This window comes from Frieseomelitta varia, unplaced genomic scaffold (genome assembly GCF_011392965.1).
Source record: "Frieseomelitta varia isolate USP_RPSP 00005682 unplaced genomic scaffold, Fvar_1.2 scaffold_229, whole genome shotgun sequence".
NCBI lineage: Eukaryota > Metazoa > Arthropoda > Insecta > Hymenoptera > Apidae > Frieseomelitta > Frieseomelitta varia.
Window position 1 is genome coordinate 196169 of NW_025109956.1, and position 18335 is coordinate 214503.

General features: G+C 31.8%; 1 protein-coding gene across 6 annotated transcripts in view; it reads right to left on the reverse strand.

Annotated features, from left to right (window-relative positions):
* Positions 1-1005: 1005 nt before the first annotated feature.
* The window catches only part of LOC122527624 (cadherin-99C), a 163933-nt gene continuing 146603 nt past the window's right edge, over positions 1006-18335 (reverse strand). For all 6 annotated transcript variants that reach the window (XM_043651972.1, XM_043651969.1, XM_043651971.1 and 3 more), the window contains 15 exons: positions 16280-16498; positions 15967-16161; positions 13699-13986; positions 13174-13491; positions 11634-11774; positions 11203-11487; positions 10150-10323; positions 9434-9643; positions 8712-8843; positions 7741-7857; positions 7193-7594; positions 5787-6415; positions 5118-5348; positions 3909-4138; positions 1006-2884 (listed from right to left, as the gene is read on the reverse strand). In XM_043651972.1, coding sequence (XP_043507907.1) covers positions 2565-2884; positions 3909-4138; positions 5118-5348; positions 5787-6415; positions 7193-7594; positions 7741-7857; positions 8712-8843; positions 9434-9643; positions 10150-10323; positions 11203-11487; positions 11634-11774; positions 13174-13491; positions 13699-13986; positions 15967-16161; positions 16280-16498 — 3891 coding nt within the window. In that variant the 3' untranslated portion in view covers positions 1006-2564. The remainder of the gene's footprint in view (positions 2885-3908; positions 4139-5117; positions 5349-5786; positions 6416-7192; positions 7595-7740; positions 7858-8711; positions 8844-9433; positions 9644-10149; positions 10324-11202; positions 11488-11633; positions 11775-13173; positions 13492-13698; positions 13987-15966; positions 16162-16279; positions 16499-18335) is intronic.

Below are 18335 nucleotides of genomic sequence, written 5' to 3' on the forward strand. Positions count from 1 at the left end.
ATGTGTCAATATATTTCTAAATTAATGAATAAAAAATTTATAAATATAATATAATGTAATATAAATTTATGAATAAAATTTCTAAATTTATGAAAACAATCTTGTATTAGCAGAATCATAAATTATGACTATACTCTCGTCTATTATTGTGCATTATGTATGTATATTTTGTAAAAATAAATTATATAAACACCACTCTGTTCCTTTCTTTCTATTTTTTCGTTTTCTCTCTTTCTCTCTCAAAGATTATTAATTGCAATTATTAGTAATTATTAATTATTAGTTTTTCTTTATTAGTATCGAGTAGACTAGTATTTATAAAGGAGCTCTCCCGATACAAAGTTGATAGCACAGCATCAAACAAGGTATGTCATAAATAATTGCAATAATTACATTAAACTGTCCATTAAATAATTTCGACGAGAAATTAAAAGAATTTATGAACTTTATGAAACGAGTTACGAACGAATAAGGTATTTAAGTTGGAAATTGAAATAACGATTAACGAAATTATTCATGTAAAAAGATCGTTATTATGTAAATATAATAGATTTATTAGATATTAACAATTTTTACAGCATTTGTATTTCATTTATTTTAAACAACGCGCAATTGTGAGTAAAAAATCTTAACACTCCTATCAATAAATCGGCAATGCGGATAATTTTTCAACAAATTGTATCCTAAACAAAATAGAAACGATACAGTCAGAGTGTTGTTCGCCATACGACTAGGAAATTTAATCGATCAAGTCCCACAATTTTTCTTCGCCATTGAATATCATTCATTCGCAATGAATGCGAATAAACCATTTAACAAATCTGGAGTAAAAAATTCGAAATAAACCCGCATTAAGTACAGTATTTTTCAACTAGTAAGTAATCGTAAGTATCTTCATGTTTAAATGCATTTCACATAATTCATAATGTAATTATCTCTATTTCGCAAACACCTGGAAAAGATTCCGTACTTTAAAAGTGATTCCCGGTTGATATTTGTTTTATAAAAAAATTGATGTACGAAACTGCTCTTCTTTTTAATTTGGTACTCAACGAATGATCGTGATTCGCTTTGTTAAATAATCGAAAGTTAAATAATGTATGAATAATCGAAGAACAATTTCATACCAATGATAGTAGTTCTGTGACAGTACGTAGCAACGACATCTACCATTGGTCGAGTATCGTTAAAAATAATAAAATAATATAAGCAAACACGCAGTTATAAATAAAAAGATCTTATCATACAATAGTTTTACGCGAGTCTCTCTCACATACGTATATATATATATATATATATTTAAGTTCACGGACCGATCACATATACACGTTTCATCACTCGTTCACATACGTCTTTCAGCAATTTTATTGCTTTATAATTAATCCTTATTACTATATTGAACGGTACGATGACTCATAACTGTTATGCATTTTCATCAGATTTGTTGAATAAAAATTTGTATTATTTTATGAGTACTAAATGAGAATTCATTAAACGTACTGCGCGAAGAATGAAATCTACTGGTCAATACTATCGCAGAAGACAATGAATTATTGCACAGCATAGATTCGATGTAAATAATCTTTCACATCAACGCCAAATAAAATTTATAACGATAACGATGATAGCAATCTATGCATTCGTTCGTGTCCACGCGCAAAAATTTCCGAGAACTTTTACTAATATCTATAAATGCGAATTTAATATTATTTCAGTGACAAATTTATTTTGCTGTTCAAAGTGCATACTTCGTTGCCTTTACAAATTCGCAACAGACAAACATTTTATATAACTTGAACGTTAGGGCGCGAAATTTTCACTATCGCTACCCCTGAGAATATTATACATTAGACCTTTGAAGACATTAGAAATTTGAGCGATACCTTGATTCCTTAACAATGCTTTTCAATTACGATCACGTTCGACGATATCACGATCGAACAATGCAGAATTTTCGAACATTTGCATCGAAACGAAAGGCATAAATCACATTAAAGTCGCGTTGTGCTGCAAAATCGATGGCAATTGTGATGCAACACGCTAGATAGTGCCGATGGTCGAAATAAAATAATAGTTTTGGACATGTCGCGTCGCGCTATATCGACACGGATTTCGCAAAATCGCAATTACTCACGATGCGCGATGGGTAACGTTGAAAGCTTTTCGCAGAGAAAAGTTCGTCAGTTTTCGCTCGTCGTTGATAATAAGTATTCCCGACCTGGCTTCGCCGTTCTATTCATCGCAGAAATTCGATTGAGAGTTCGTCACGCAGAATAAATTCTTGTGCTTGTTTCGAAATGCATTGACATTTGCTTTCGGTTCTATTCAGTTGTTGCACAGTGTCTTGCGCGAGCAAGACAATCTACGAGCATTCCACTTTTGGTAACAACGAATATAATTTGTCTTTCACGGCTGACAATTCGATATTATGAAAAAAATTTCAGTCATGCCCAGGCACAGAAGAATCCTCATTATCACGCGACACATATTACGGAGAAAGAAATCCAACGAAAGTCGAACTTACGTTTATTAATTTATTTTTTTAGTTTCACGCGCAACATTCTTTATAACTCCGTGGTAGTTTCTACCGGGCTCTGTTCACCCAAGTACGTGAATCCTAGATGAGAATAATCCCTTTTTTCTCTAAACGTGACGTTGTCGTTCGACGGACTAGGGCTGAGTAAATCGTTACCGTGGTTGTATAATGGATTCAATACGGGCGTCGGATCGTGATTGTTCAACGTGTTTGCATTGCTGTTGTTATGGTTCTTTCTGCCAAGGGTCGATCGTCGTAACGAGTGAATGTTCGTATCTGCATGAGTTCCAACAATGCTGGAAGCACGTGCCGTGGTCGCTGCTTCAGAACTTACGGGGCTTTGTTGTCCTAAACACATAATAAACGTGCTGATTATTTTTGCATAAACTCGCGGGAACTTTCACGATTATATTTTCTCCAAGACCATATTTTTTCAGAAAAACAAGATTTCAACAATCTTCAAACTTTATTTCAACCGACGTAAAGTAATCGACGTTGGTTAAAGAAGATTGTAAGCGATGTTAAGAATCGAGATTTGATTACCGCTATAAAATTCAATATTCTACTGTTTGAAACTCGATTTTGAAACATTTATAGAGATAAAACAAATGGTAAGAATGAAATAGTTTTACGTAAAGTCGATCTTTTTAAAGCATAAAATTACTTGGTACAATATACTATTTTACTGCATATACTCTTATCTTTAACCTTGTTTCTTTACCTTATCCGTTTAAAACGAAACAGAACTTTTTATTGTAAAAGATGGGTCTTACAACAAAATAATTCAATCTTGTACATTATTTTTCATATTTTTCATACTTTTTCCAATATTATCCGTAGAAAGTAATTGATTATTTACTATAAAATCATTCTATTCAGTTCTGAATAAATATAGGCTCATTAATTGTCTCGATTCAGTTCAAAAGTTTATTTTTATTATATCAATCATAAATAATGCTAGAATAATTATATAATATTATATTATATCATTATAATAATATGAGAATTTTCAGAAATAGAGCAGCGGCAGAGGTTGCATTTGCAACGTAATGTCGCAGTGGGAAATTGCAAACATAACCAAAAATGTTTACACACAAAAAAAAGAAGAAATTTACGATCTGATATTCTTTCAATATTTCCGACTGAACAATGTTGAGAGAACCAAAATTTCGCGAAAAGGATTTTTATCGTCGTAAATAATGTTTAATTTTCAATTATACTTCCAAATGCAATTGTGGATTTCTAAGCAAAACAGGCACAAATATGTTAAATATTTGAAAATATCATTTCTTAATAAAAATCAGATGGAGATCTATTTGATAAACTTATAATTATTCACACCAGTGTAATTATAATAAAATATATGAATTACCAGTACTTTCTCCGTGATCTTTGGTAATATAGCTAACATTGTCCAGACTGAACGCATGATTCTTGTTGCTGAAATCGAGCTGAAGATCATTATAACTGTCATTGTCGTCGACAGGCACGCTCATTTGAAGCACTTGTGTTTCGTATTCTTTCAAATTTGGTTCTACGTAGACGGGATCGTAACGAGGCACGACGTACATTCGTTGCATCCGTTCTTTGTAAGCCTTGTACCTGTGCAAAGAAGAAAACAGAATATTATTTACATAGCGAATAACATTCACGATGTTCGAGCTGCAACGCTATATAAAAACTGAATCAACGATTCCATCCAATGTACGCATCGCAGCTTGGCGATGTTAAATATTTCAAGAGGCAACCACACCGGAAAACATAATTAATTCTAATGGGTGTAATAAAGAGAACGACGAGTTTGCACGGCATGCAAAACTCGACGCTCGAATAAATACTCATTCCGACACTTGAAAATGTTTCACACGATATTACCTAACGCATTAACAACGTTATTATCACAACAATTACGCTTAAAAATTGGCGTGTCCGAACTATCAAAAATGCAACTTTTTTTAAAGCAAACCATCAAAACATATGTTTCGTTACATCATCAGTTGAATATTCAATGTTCTTTTTTCTGTTAACCTCTTGCGCTGGAGAATGACGTACCACGCACGTTGAGAATCTTTTATCCCAAAATTGCAATATTTTCTCAGTTTTAAGTATATTTAAGTATAATCCAGGCAAAATAAATAATAAATTTATTACTTCTCGATAATTTCTATCCAGTGATATCATACCGACGAGTAGTTCAAAAAGAAAACGACGAATTATTGTATACGTTTTGGTCACTCGTTATGGTCCGCAAACAGTTGTCAGTGCAAGTGGTTAACCTCTTGCACGTCGAGAATCTTTTATCCCAAAATTGCAATATTTTCCCAGTTTTAAGTATATTTAAGTATAATCCAGGCGAAACAAATAATAAATTTATTACTTTTCAATAATTTTTATCCAGTGATACCACATCGACAAGTTCAAAAAGAAAGCGACGAATTATTATACGGTTTAGTCACTCGTTATGGTCCGCAATCAGTAGCCAGCGCAAGTGGTTAAGATGATTGGTAGATTAAGAAAAAAGGGAGGAAGTTCAGCTCAACAATAGAATCATATCGTTTTAAAACGAAAACAGGCAACTTACCTCGACCAGGAGATGCAAATATAGATAATTCCAGCTATACCTAGGATTAGTATGACACACGCGATGATTATCAAGGCGTACGGAAATACTTCGCCACTAAAAGCGATAGCGGTTTGCGTGCGTACTGGCTCGGACGGCATTACTGGCGCGTGAATGTCTATCGCATTCGCTCGAACCAACGTGGACACGTCGAAGGTAATGTTTGACATAGCCATCTTTTCGACTATCGATCTGCAATTGAACCATATATCTCAGAATTTGGTTTGCTTTCGAATTTGGGGAAAATATAAAAGTCTCAAAGCAACAATGTCGTACACGAATCGTTGCTTCACGATTATCTGTGTATCTAAACACGTGTATAGCCACATAAAATTATTACGTATGCACCATGACTATGAACTTTTTGTCGAAAGCGAGTAAAAATAATATTGTTTGTTGTATTTTTTCATCTTGTCATGAATATCGATGGAAAAAATTGTAGTTATTCAAGTACTTTTCATAATTAATATTTCTGTTATTGTACAGCGATAATAAATACTTTGATTTATTATTAAAAGAAAATTGAAAAAGTTGTATTCCAAATTAAAAAGTTTAGTTAATAATTTTCATTCGTTTAAAATTCTTTCAACTTTCGCATTGAAATAATATGATCAAGCACAAATCACTTACCTTTGTATACGGGAATTATTTCTATCTAAAATAGATTCTGTGTCTGGATCAATCGCGTAGAACCACACATCGGAATCTTGAGGATACATTTCGATAGTTCCATTCTTTGTCAAATTCTTCCTCACAGCTACTCTATCGATACCGATCAGAAGACCGCTTTTTTCTTCGATGATATCGCCAATCTTGGATGCCTCCTTTTGTAAAACGTCCGGTGGCGCGTCCTGTACTACCAAAATCATTAGATTCTCCTCTCCGATTAAATTCACTATAACCGGAGCTACGATTGAGTTAAAATTGTCAGTCGAATTAGGATTGTCTCGAACTCGAACGTCGAACTTAAATGGAAGTTCGGTTAAATCCACGTTATCGAACGTCGCGGTGGTTCTGATTATTCCAGAAAAACTGTCCAAGGCAAAATAGTTCGATCCTCGTCCGCCAAGTATTTTATACTCGAGCTTCCCATACTTTCCGTTATCCTTATCGTGTGCTTTCACTTGTATAACCGTCGACGCAAATTGCGCTGATCGCGGGATCGCGGCGAAATAACGTCCTCTTGATAATTTTGGACTACTATCCGGAAAAATGAATTCGGGTTTATTGTCGTTTATGTCGAGCACTTGGATTTTCACCTGTAATTTAAAAACAGACTGTAGATCCAGCGTACGTATGATATGATTGAATATTTTATGTTTTGAAACTAATGACATTTATCATCTTTAGATTTAAAGTATTTTTTTGACTATATACTGTATATTTTTTTTTTTGGTATTTTCTCTTTGTAAAATATTCTAATCACTAATTGCACAATGCTACTATATGTACTAATAAAGTTATTATACTGTGTTACATTTATATTATGTAGATGCTTTCTAAAATTAATTTTTCCTTCGTTATTCACATGTTGTTGGTTTAGAATCAACGTTAGTAGCAACGAAAAATTAAAAACGACTGCCTTCTTGATGAGATTTCAAACTTTTGGAATTTTTTGAAAAAAGGACATACAACAATCATTTTAAAGCGCGAAGTCTAAACTTTGATAATGTTTTCAAAGAACGATTTTTATATTATATAATGGGCGTGGAAATAAAAATTCAAACGTTTCTAAAAAAATCCCTACTGGAAAAATTTTTTCAGAGCTACACGAAATGTTAAGATTTCTTGAATTTTTATCGTATTTAACCCCCAATATTAATCCTAAGAAAAAAATCCTCGTTTTCACTATTTTTCCTATTCATTATAAAAAAAAAATGAATTCAGCACTATCAAAATATAAGCTTCACACTTTGTAACGAGCCTAACTAGATACGTTTCCTTTTCAGGAAGTTATACAACAGTTCTGTAAAAAAACAGTCAGTACATCTGTAAAAAAAGAATTTTAACTTTTGATCGCTATTGTATATACGTACCATCGTCGTATTTCTGCCGGAATTTAACAGACCTGATAAAGATTCCAATTTAAGCTGCACTTGATACGATTCCGTTGTTTCGTAATCCAATGCTCCTTTCTCGAGTCTAAGCGCGCAATTCCGTTCCTCCGTAATATTCGCTTCAAACAATTCGTTCTTATTACCGCTATAAATCTCGCATTTTAACGGCGTGGTATCGTGCGCGTGACTATTAATAACCGTGATTATTTTGATTAGCGTATTGTCGCCAGCATCTTCCGGTACTTCGACATTGTAGGAACTTTCTGCAAAACCTAAACCGATCTCTGACAGCATTGTGGTCATCATGTGACGAACATAAATTGGTACTGTTGTGACAGACGATAATTGCGGTTCTCCCATGTCATACGCGCGCACATCAACCTGAAACATTAATAATTTCTCAATGAATACTCAATAGTTTATGCCTTGTCTTTTTCATTTTACGATAGACGTTCAATATTCTTCGAAGAAACGATGTGATAAAAACGATTGGAATTCTAACATTTAAAACATATGTATGTATATACCTGAAACTCGGTATCCGTTTCTTTACGCAAATCATCTCGTATTCTAAGTACGCCAGTGTCTGGATCAATCATAAAGTATTTGTTCGCTAGTCCACGGCCGATAATTTCATATCTCACCTATAAACCAACAAACAGTAATAATCGACTTGCATTTGAACAATCACTTATCATTTGCCGAGCATCATCAGCAAGCAAAATAATTGCAATTTCTTTTCTTTTTTTTTTTTTTTTTTTTTTTTTTGTATAATAATGAAATTACTTTAAAAAGAAGGAAATTGTACACGTATGTATGTACAGGGTGATTCTTAAATGCATATCCATATTTTAAGAGATGAAGTTATGCATTAAAATACATAAAAAATATCATAAATATATTTTACACACTTTAGTTTTCAAGTTTTAAATAATTGAAAAAAGATATTCAGTTGTATCTTCAGCATGATGCTATTGCATACCTTAGCACTGAATTGCGCAGTCGTTTGAAAATATTTTTTGAACAGTGTGACATCTATTCTGAATTTTTTCTCGTAAATCGTGCAAATTATTCAGTTCAATTCAACACACAATCAATTTTAAATTGCATCGGAAATCAAATTTTAATGGATTGAGTTTTGTTTAATTCATATCGATGGGTATTTTTTATAAATATTAGACAAGATTTTGTACGACGTGCAATAGCATGTACTGAAGCACAAGATGAACAGAACATTTCAAAGATTTATAATTCGAAAACTAGTTATGTAAGATAATTCGTATAATTAACATTTTTTATTTATTTTACTGTATGGGTTCATCATCCAAAGTATAAACATGCATTTATGAAAATTCTGTATTTAATTTGATTAAAAAAAAATTTATTTCATAACTTATTTCGTATTTATATTACTTATTCTTATTTATAAATTTATATAAATAAAAAGTATTACTAAGTTGTCGTCAATCTACTATTTAAAGATTAGCTAATTACATACTTGATTTCCGGGAGCAGTGCCATCAGAGTCTGTTGCTCTAAGATTAATGATCGTTGAGCCAATGGAAATCTCATCATCAAACGTAATCGGACGAGGAACTGATGTAAATACTGGTGGAATGTCGTTAACGTCCTAGTGCATAAGGAATAACAAAAAAATATAACAACTGATCTGCGATATTAAAATATAACTACTTGATATTGTACAACACGAAGAGGCATAAACATAAGCATGTTTGGTAAAATTATTGCTCAGACTTGACATGAGCAGCTGAATTACAGTATGGCAAGATAACAGTTTTTCATTTTAAAAACATATGGTCTTGAAACAAATTAAAAAGTTTTATACATACAGAAAACTAAAGTAAAAAAATATGTTGCGTATAGAGAAAACAGTATTCTTACTTTCCCATCCGCTACATTATATAAAATCATTTTTGAAACAAACGAACCGAAGACTCGACTAGAAGCTTTAAAATGGATTGTTATATGATTTTTTTTTTTTTTTTACAAAATTATAACAGTTTAAATTATGGACAATTTCATTCTTGATTATGCTCTCTCCGTTTCTTGCCAATCTTTTTTTCTCTTATTGTCGTTGAAAATATAATAAGAAGTTACTATTGATCTCTGAATAATAGTGTATAAGAAGAAATCTATGTAGTTTGTATTTGTGAAATAATAAAGATTTCTCAGTCAAAGGAGAATTGCAACGATCAATACCTGAACGTTAATCACAACTTTCGTAGTAGAACCAAGCAAATTGCTAGTGTTTTCAACGGTGCCAATTATGAGAATATACTGATTCTCCTTTTCATAGTCCAAACCGCGAATGGTTTTTATTATCCCAGTCTTTGGGTCTATGCGGAACATTTCAGTATCTCCTTGTTTGATTATATATGTGATTTGTTTCTTTGTATCCGGATCATCAGCCTGGAATTAATCGCACAAAAGAAGTTGAGATTCTATAGATTCCAACAATATAATGATATAAAGAATCAACGCAAAATATAATTTATTCATCCAAATGTGATTAAAAGTCATGAGTAATTTAAAATGTTTTTTGAAAAATTATGTTTCTTTTATCTTTTCTTTCTTTTTTATCTTTTATTTTTGAAAAATTATTTTTCTTTTGTTACTACATTATGCTATTATATTATATATATAATTAATATATATTAATATATATTAAAATTATATTACAATACGGCGGATTAACAAATCATTAGTTTCGATAACAAATCTTTTTTTTTATCTTTTATTTTTGAAAAATTATTTTTCTTTTATTACTACATTATGCTATTATATTATATATATATATAATTAATGTATATTAATATATATTAAAATTATATTATAACACGGCAGATTAACAAATCATTTCGATAACAAATCGTGTCATTTAAACTTTCTTATTGCATCGAATAATTTTAACTCACTGTCACTTGAAGCACCGTGTAATCTGGTACATTCTCTTTAATTCGAGCCTCATAGCTACTTTGATGGAAAATAGGAACCTCGTCTTCGATATCTATGACTTTCACCGTCACCGTAGCAGTGGCTAAACGGTAATCAGGAGCACCATCTCTTGCGGTTACCACAAATTTATATTCCTGAACGAGAAAGCATTTTAATTTCCTGGTAACTAAGTTTCAGATATGTGTTCTTATTATACCCCACGTACTTCACAATCGACGAGTTCTTGAAATTTTTAATATTATTAACCCTTTGACCACTATAGGCGCCTGGAAAATTTTATCAACCACAATTCCAGCAAATCTCATTTGAACCAAACGTAAGTGAATGCTAATTCAATTATATATTTCGTTAGTCACATATTATTTAAATATGTTTATTTTACAGTTATTTTTTCTTTATACCCTTAAAATGAAAAATTGGGATAATAAAATGGTCAGAAAATGTACATGCAAACATGATACAACAAATGATTCATGTTGTGTATATTCATATTTTGTAGATACGATGTAATTGTTTTGATAACTTGGTACAAACACCAATAACTACGTACTTTATTTTTAGAACGTATGTTAAATAAGATGTATGCAACAAAATATATATTTTTATACAACGTAAGTTACAACGAATTAACTTAACTAATCTCTATGATCAAACTCGCTTCTTTAATTACTTGAAAACGACTGTGCGTTTATCTCCTTAGTGACTGTTATATATATATCCCTAACGATTATTTATAAATCTCCTTGACGATTGTTATAGAAACCTTAATGTTAATGTTAAATTTTTAGCATGTGCACTGAAAATTCAACGCAGAATACGAATAAATAAATAATATTGTATTTAATGTAGTGGAATTCAGTGTTTTGATTATTTCAATATACTTTCTCAGAAATGCACGCCTAACGAACAATTTCGCCGTTTTCGGTGTAGGTCGCGACTGAATTCGTACGTACGTCTCAAAGTCTGCCGTAGTCAAAGGGTTAATAATGTAAAAATTAAAAGAAAACACTCACATCATTTTGCTCGTAGTCCAAAACGATTTTCGTCAACACATCTCCAGTTTCGGGATCCACGGTGAAAGGTATATCGTCAGGCGCAAAATATGTGATTTCCGCGTTGACGCCTTCATCGGCGTCTTCAGCGTGTACTCGACCGATCAACTTCCTGGCTTCTCCTTCTTTTACGGTGAACTCGTAAGGTAAGTTGACGAATTCTGGGTTTTTGTCGTTTATGTCTGTTACTTTGATGTTTACCGTGGCCGTGTTGAACAAACCTCCGGAATCCTCGGCCTTTATTAACTTTATTATCGCGAAAAAAAAAAGATCTCAATCAGACAAGCCTATGTAAAATGACACGCGAGTTTAATTAAAGATAATCCTTTTTTTTTTTTGTAGCAGACAAGGAGACAGAGGTGTGCTTAAACAATATACAAACATAAACTTACTAGCTGATAACGAGTCAGATCTTCTCTGTCCAACTTTCTTATAACGGTGATCACGCCTGATTTGTCACCGATCGCAAATTGACGCAGGTCGTTTCCCGAGACGATCGAGTACGATACTGGATCGTTTTCTGGGTCAACTGCCTGTTAAATAAAATTATATGTTCGTTTTTTAAACAAAAAGAAGAAAAAGAAAAGAAAACAAAAGTATTGGGTTGTAACGTAAAGAAATTCGTCCCGTTATTTAATTGTTGAATATATCTTGAAATAATTATGGCAGATATTTTTTTATACCTGACTTAATCTCCCATATTGTTAGATAACGGTTACCATAAATTAATATCTTAATCTCATCAGAATTTGTAGCGACAGAACGTTCAACATGAATCTATCAGATATCAAAATTTGTATCTTTAAATTTTTGAAGTCGCAAGTTGAGTCGTTTGTAGCACAGTCTTCGTACATATTAATTAATTAATTAATATATATAATTATTAATTAATAATTATTTTTTTAATACTTTAAATACTTTTATCGAAACACATTTACTAAAATAACTATTGAAATTTAACCTTTGAAATAACATGTAATGTAACATTTAATTGCGCGAAGTTGTTAAAGAATCAAATAAACATAATATTATCATACTGTCAAGCGCAAAAATAAATATTAGTAAATTAATGAAAGAAGAACGACAACATTTCCTGTTTATTTATCATACAATCACCAATTCTATTTACTATTTTTATCGATAAAATCGTCACTACAATATTACGATTATCCTTCGATTTAACACTAGGTTTACGGGACCCGTCAATTTGACGGATTTCAAATTTTGAAAAGAAATACCCAAAAAACTATAGCATTAATTTTAACTTTGTATCGTAAATTAATCATTTCACCAAAGAATTTATACACACAATTTTTTTTTTCTAAGCCTTCTAATTTTTAAAATCTGTATGTAGTATACCTATCTCTACGAAATCCGTCAAATTGACGGACTAGCTAATTTCATAATCCTTATATATTTGCATTGTTCGTAAAATCATTCAATCCAATCCCTTATCTCGATCGCGTCGCAAGAATGTAAACAAGCGGATTATATGCCTGCGTGTTTACTTTCGTTTTCAACACATTGAACGAAATTGCGTATGCTATTGCCGGAATCCCTAAAATTAGAAACGATCTTCAGTATGATCGTTGCACTGCCAATGTAAGGACGTGTTTCAAACACAGTGTGCAAAAGTTTCTATAGTTATTATTACTGTAGAAAGTTATTGTAGACAGTCTCCGTTTATTGTAAGTATCTACAATAGGGTAATTGAATTGGACCATATTTTTTACTTTTTAAAATGCGTATTTTTGTTTACCCGTCAAATTGACGGGTTCTCGTAGAAATAGGTATATAAGAAACGCCCGTAAACCTAGTGTTAAACTTTCTTTCTCTCTCTCTCTCTCTCTCTCTCTCTCTCTCTCTCTCTCTCGATAATATTTACGAGTTAGCGCAAAACTTGAACGTGAAATTGTAATTACGAACACTTACGGTAATCGTTGCAACCGTCGAATTAATTGATGCTCCCTCGCTGACTTGCACTTCGTATACCGGTTGTTGGAAGACCGGGCTCCTAGTATTGGGTCCAGGAATCACGTTCACCTCGACGATCGTCTGCGAATATTTTCCACCTTTGTCAGTTGCTTGGACAGTAATGCTGAATTGTTCGCCCGCGTTCAGCTTCCTCACGGACTCGATTACGCCGGTCTTCGGGTCGATTTTAAATTTGTGCAGCCCGTTATTCGACACGTGATAAATGCTATATGTTATTTCAGCATTTTCTCCTTCGTCGTTGTCCGTTGCCTCGACCTGGGTTCAACATCGGTGAAATTGTGAAAACCAAGTGTGAAAAACCATGTAAAATCGCGAAGATAAAATTTTCACTTTATTTTCTCTTTTCAAGTGTGAAAGATAAAAATTTGTTTCTACAAATATCGCAAATTCACAGCTGATATTGTAAATTCGCTACTAGTATCGTACGATTGATAATAAATAATCCATAAATATTAAACCCACCTTTGTCACTACTTTCTTTGTTTCTCCAGCTTGAACGGTAATGGGAGTTATCATGGGAAGCATCGGTGCATTATCGTTAACGTCGTTCAGTATCACCACGAAGGACAACGGCGCGGAAGCAGCGATGCCCGTTTTTTCTCTGGCGACCACTTGAAATCGGAAACGTCCGGGACTCGGAGGATCACGATCCAGATTTTCTTCGTTTACGACCAATATTCCGGAAGAATCGATCGCGAAGAAATTGGTAGTCAATTCAAATGTGTAGGCTGGTTTTGGATCTTCAGGGCCCTAAACGCACAGTTCATACGACATAGGAATATTATTTATTCACTTCTATGATAGATAAAGATATAATTAATTTCTATAATGAAGATCAATATATAATGATGAATAAAATTAAGTATAATTTTTTTTTTTTATTATCATTTACTGACGCTGTATTTCTTTAGAAATTGCATAGCAATTATTTTCAAAATCAAGCATATAGCTATACACTTAATTTACAGAGTCTACAATAGAAAGTACAATTGTTTATACGCATCGATAAAACAGTATCCAAATGTAAATCCGTATTACTCATCGTGCATTTACTCATCATTAATTAACGATATTCAATACGTTCCGCGTATGCAACAATACCTATGAATAATGAATTTCGAAATATTAGAATCGAAATATGGAAGCTATTTACGTCTGTGCGTCTGCAACTTGCAAATATCAAGGAAAAGATATTGGAAAGGTTTTTTTCATGCGTACAAACGATTTAAAACTTACTTATTATTGACATTTCAACAAGATTAAACGTCAATACCATTTTGTGAAACATTTATAAAAATAATAGAGACGAAAAGAAAATGTTAAAAATTTTTATATTTTTGATATGTATTGTTTTGGACAATTTTTAATAAAGTTACAATACTATATTGGACGTAGCAACCCATTTCGTTAAACGAAAAGGAGGCGTGTCACATCGCAAACAAATAAACAACTTTGCACGTGTAAATCAATAACTATTAGCTGCAGCGATATTGCACTTAACACTTAGCCGACCGATCGGGAAGATCTCCCACTTTGACTTTAGCGACGCGTTTCTCTTTTTCTGTTATTATCAGTTACTCTATCTGAAATTGTTCGCAATTACTTACGAACTGTTTCTATAAAGCACAATATATAATTAGTAAAAAAAATAAAGTTAAAAAAAATACTGTTAAAAATGTCTAGAAGCAGCAATGAAAATTTAAATGATGAATTGTCCATGGACGCACTATCAGACTGTTCTGAAGACAACGATATGCAGATAAGTGATGATGAATTTAACGACAATGATAGTATCATTGTTCCCACACGTCAAAGTAATCGTCGAATACTTTTTAGCGAATCGGAAGATAATGTTAGTTCCCTCTCTGACAAGGATGAAGACATTACCGTCAATACTGTCGATGATTGGTCCGAGAATGACATGACACTTCAGCTAGAAGCATATGATCGAACTTCAGGCGTGAATACGATACCTCGAAATCAGGAAAACGTATGGGAAATAGTACAATTGTTTCTTGGCGATGATTTATTTGAATTATTAGTAATAGAAACAAATAGATATCGCTCTCAAGTTGTAAACAAACATAAAGTATATAGAGCAGTGCAATGGGTTGATGTCACAGTTGGGAGAAATGAAAAAGTTTCTAGGTTTAATTATCCTGATGTGACAAGTACGTAAAGATGATATATATGATTACTGGTCCACTCTTTCATATATAGAAACCCCAATCCTTTTGGTTGCGTATCACAGTTACCTTAAATAAAATTGACCACTTAAATAATTTTCAGATTTCTTTTATTTCAAATAAATAGTATCGCGTTGCGAAAAATGCGGCTAAGTGTTAACAAAATTCGGTAGAATTTCAGCTGGATAATTTGCATCGTGTGGCCGAAATAAAAATACAGCAAACGTGTGCTAATCTATTTTCGGGTATTGAAAATTTTTGAACTTGTAAACAGATTCATTATACGATATCGTTTATCAAAGATGTATTAATTTGGTTGGTCGAAGAGATGATATGCAGTTAGAAAAGAAACGATACAGACATTTATCTTTGCTATTAACTTCTACTGATTTTTTCCTACTCTTTTTTAAAAAATTGATTTAGACGTATGGATACAGACGTATTGAGTTATTAAAAAGAGAAAGGCGCAAGAAATTAAAAAAAAAAAAAAAAATCAATCAACTCGTTGAACAGGGTCCAAATCAATTACAAAAATTCAACTTACCAAATCAGCGTCCGAAACAGTGAGTACCACAGGATTGCCGTTTTTGTCAATAACCTTTGTTCCAATCGGGGCATTTTCATCGACGAAACCCTCTACGCTCGATGTTGCTATAATCGGAGGATTGCTGTCGACTGGCTTTACAGTGATGGTCAATTTGGCTGTGGCCGATCGTTTCGCTTCTGACACTTCAACGGCCTTAATAAATAAACGAATAACTTTATTATACGTTCACATAGTTTTTGTTTCTTTTAATTTTGAAATTTGCTTGTATTACATTACGTTGGTACAGAAATATCAACGTTATCACTCTTACTTTGATGATAATATCGAACTTCTTGGTAACAGTTGTGTCGACCGCCTTAATTTGCTTCACGGCGCCAGTGTTGGGGTTTATTTCGAAAAATTCCCGATAATTCGATGGATTGCCACTGAGGAACGAATAATGAATAGGTGCGTTTATGCTGTCCATATCAACGGCTTGTATTTTCTCCGGCGATATATTAAGTATCCCGGATAACACTCCGCTCGAAACCTGATGGGAGAAAAGACATAATGTACAGAACCGGTTCGCCGATAGTTTCGAACCGTGTCACATGAGATTTCAGAGTAAAGAAATCGTGGTCGCGTATTAAGAATCGAGGATTGGACGTCGTCTTTCACTTTACAATGCACGATAACGCGTGTATCGAACCATATACATGTACATGCCACCATCAGAAATTACGTTCGTTTGCCAATGTTCGGTTTCTAAAGCCAACAATGTTTTAAAGACAGTCGTATCAAAGTAGCTTGACTATTTATACAAGAAATCTTCCAACTTGTATAGGGTGGCCACTGAAAGACTGAAAGGTTTGAAAAATTCATAAAAAGAAAATTTCAATTAATGAAAATTTTAATCTATTAAAAACTCACGCGTAATACTGAAAAATATCCATTAATTATATTTTCAAATAAAATAATAAAAAATTAAAAAAACACGTGCTGGTAAAAGTTATTTTTGTTTTATATCATTCAGTCTTTCGGTGACCTGTATTTCGGTGGCCACTCTATAGTATTACGTGTACTTTTGTTTGTAATTTTACTTGCAATGGATTTATTCGATTATCACAGTTTTAGACAAATGAAACGCAAGAGAACGTATCAGATATTTAGCGTAACATTTATATTCAACTTACGATATATTCTGTAGACTTTTGAACTTTTATATAATTCACTATGCTTGTCCTTTCAACAACTATGCCAAATTAATGACTCAAATATTTTTGAATATAATATAATAAATCGAAACAAATCAAAAAATTTCTACTCTGTCTCGTACATAGATAGTAAATATGTATATTAGACGATAAAAAGAGATATATGAAGAATTAATGACGCAATTTCATAATGTTATTATGAATGTTATATGAATGTTATTATCTATTACATAATATTATTATAATGTTATGCAATATTTATTAATAAATATTGTATTTATTAATAAATATTGCATTTATTATATTTATTATTTTTTACGATATATTTTGTATATTACTTACGATATATTCTGTAGACTTTTGAACTTTTATATAATTCGCTATGCTTGTCCTTTCAACAACTATGCCGAATTAATGACTCAAATATTTTTGAATATAATATAATAAATCGAAATAAATCAAAAAATTTCTACCCTGTCTCGTACATAGATAGTAAATATGTATATTAGACGATAAAAAGAGATATATGAAGAATTAATGACGCAATTTCATAATGTTATTATGAATGTTATATGAATGTTATTATCTATTACATAATATTATTATAATGTTATGCAATATTTATTAATAAATATTGTATTTATTAATAAATATTGCATTTATTATATTTATTATTTTTTACGATATATTTTGTATATTACTTACGATATATTCTGTAGACTTTTGAACTTTTATATAATTCGCTATGCTTGTCCTTTCAACAACTGTGCCGAATTAATGACTCAAATATTTTTGAATATAATATAATAAATCGAAACAAATCAAAAAATTTCTACTCTGTCTCGTACATAGATAGTAAATATATATATTAGACGATAAAAAGAAATATATGAAGAATTAATGACGCAATTTCATAATGTTATTATGAATGTTATATGTTCTTATACACTTCATAATGTTACTATAATGTTATGCAATATTTATTAATAAATATTGCATTTATTATATTTATTATTTTTTACGATATATTTTGTATATTACTTACGATATATTCTGTAGACTTTTGAACTTTTATATAATTCGCTATGCTTGTCCTTTCAACAACTGTGCCGAATTAATGACTCAAATATTTTTGAATATAATATAATAAATCGAAACAAATCAAAAAATTTC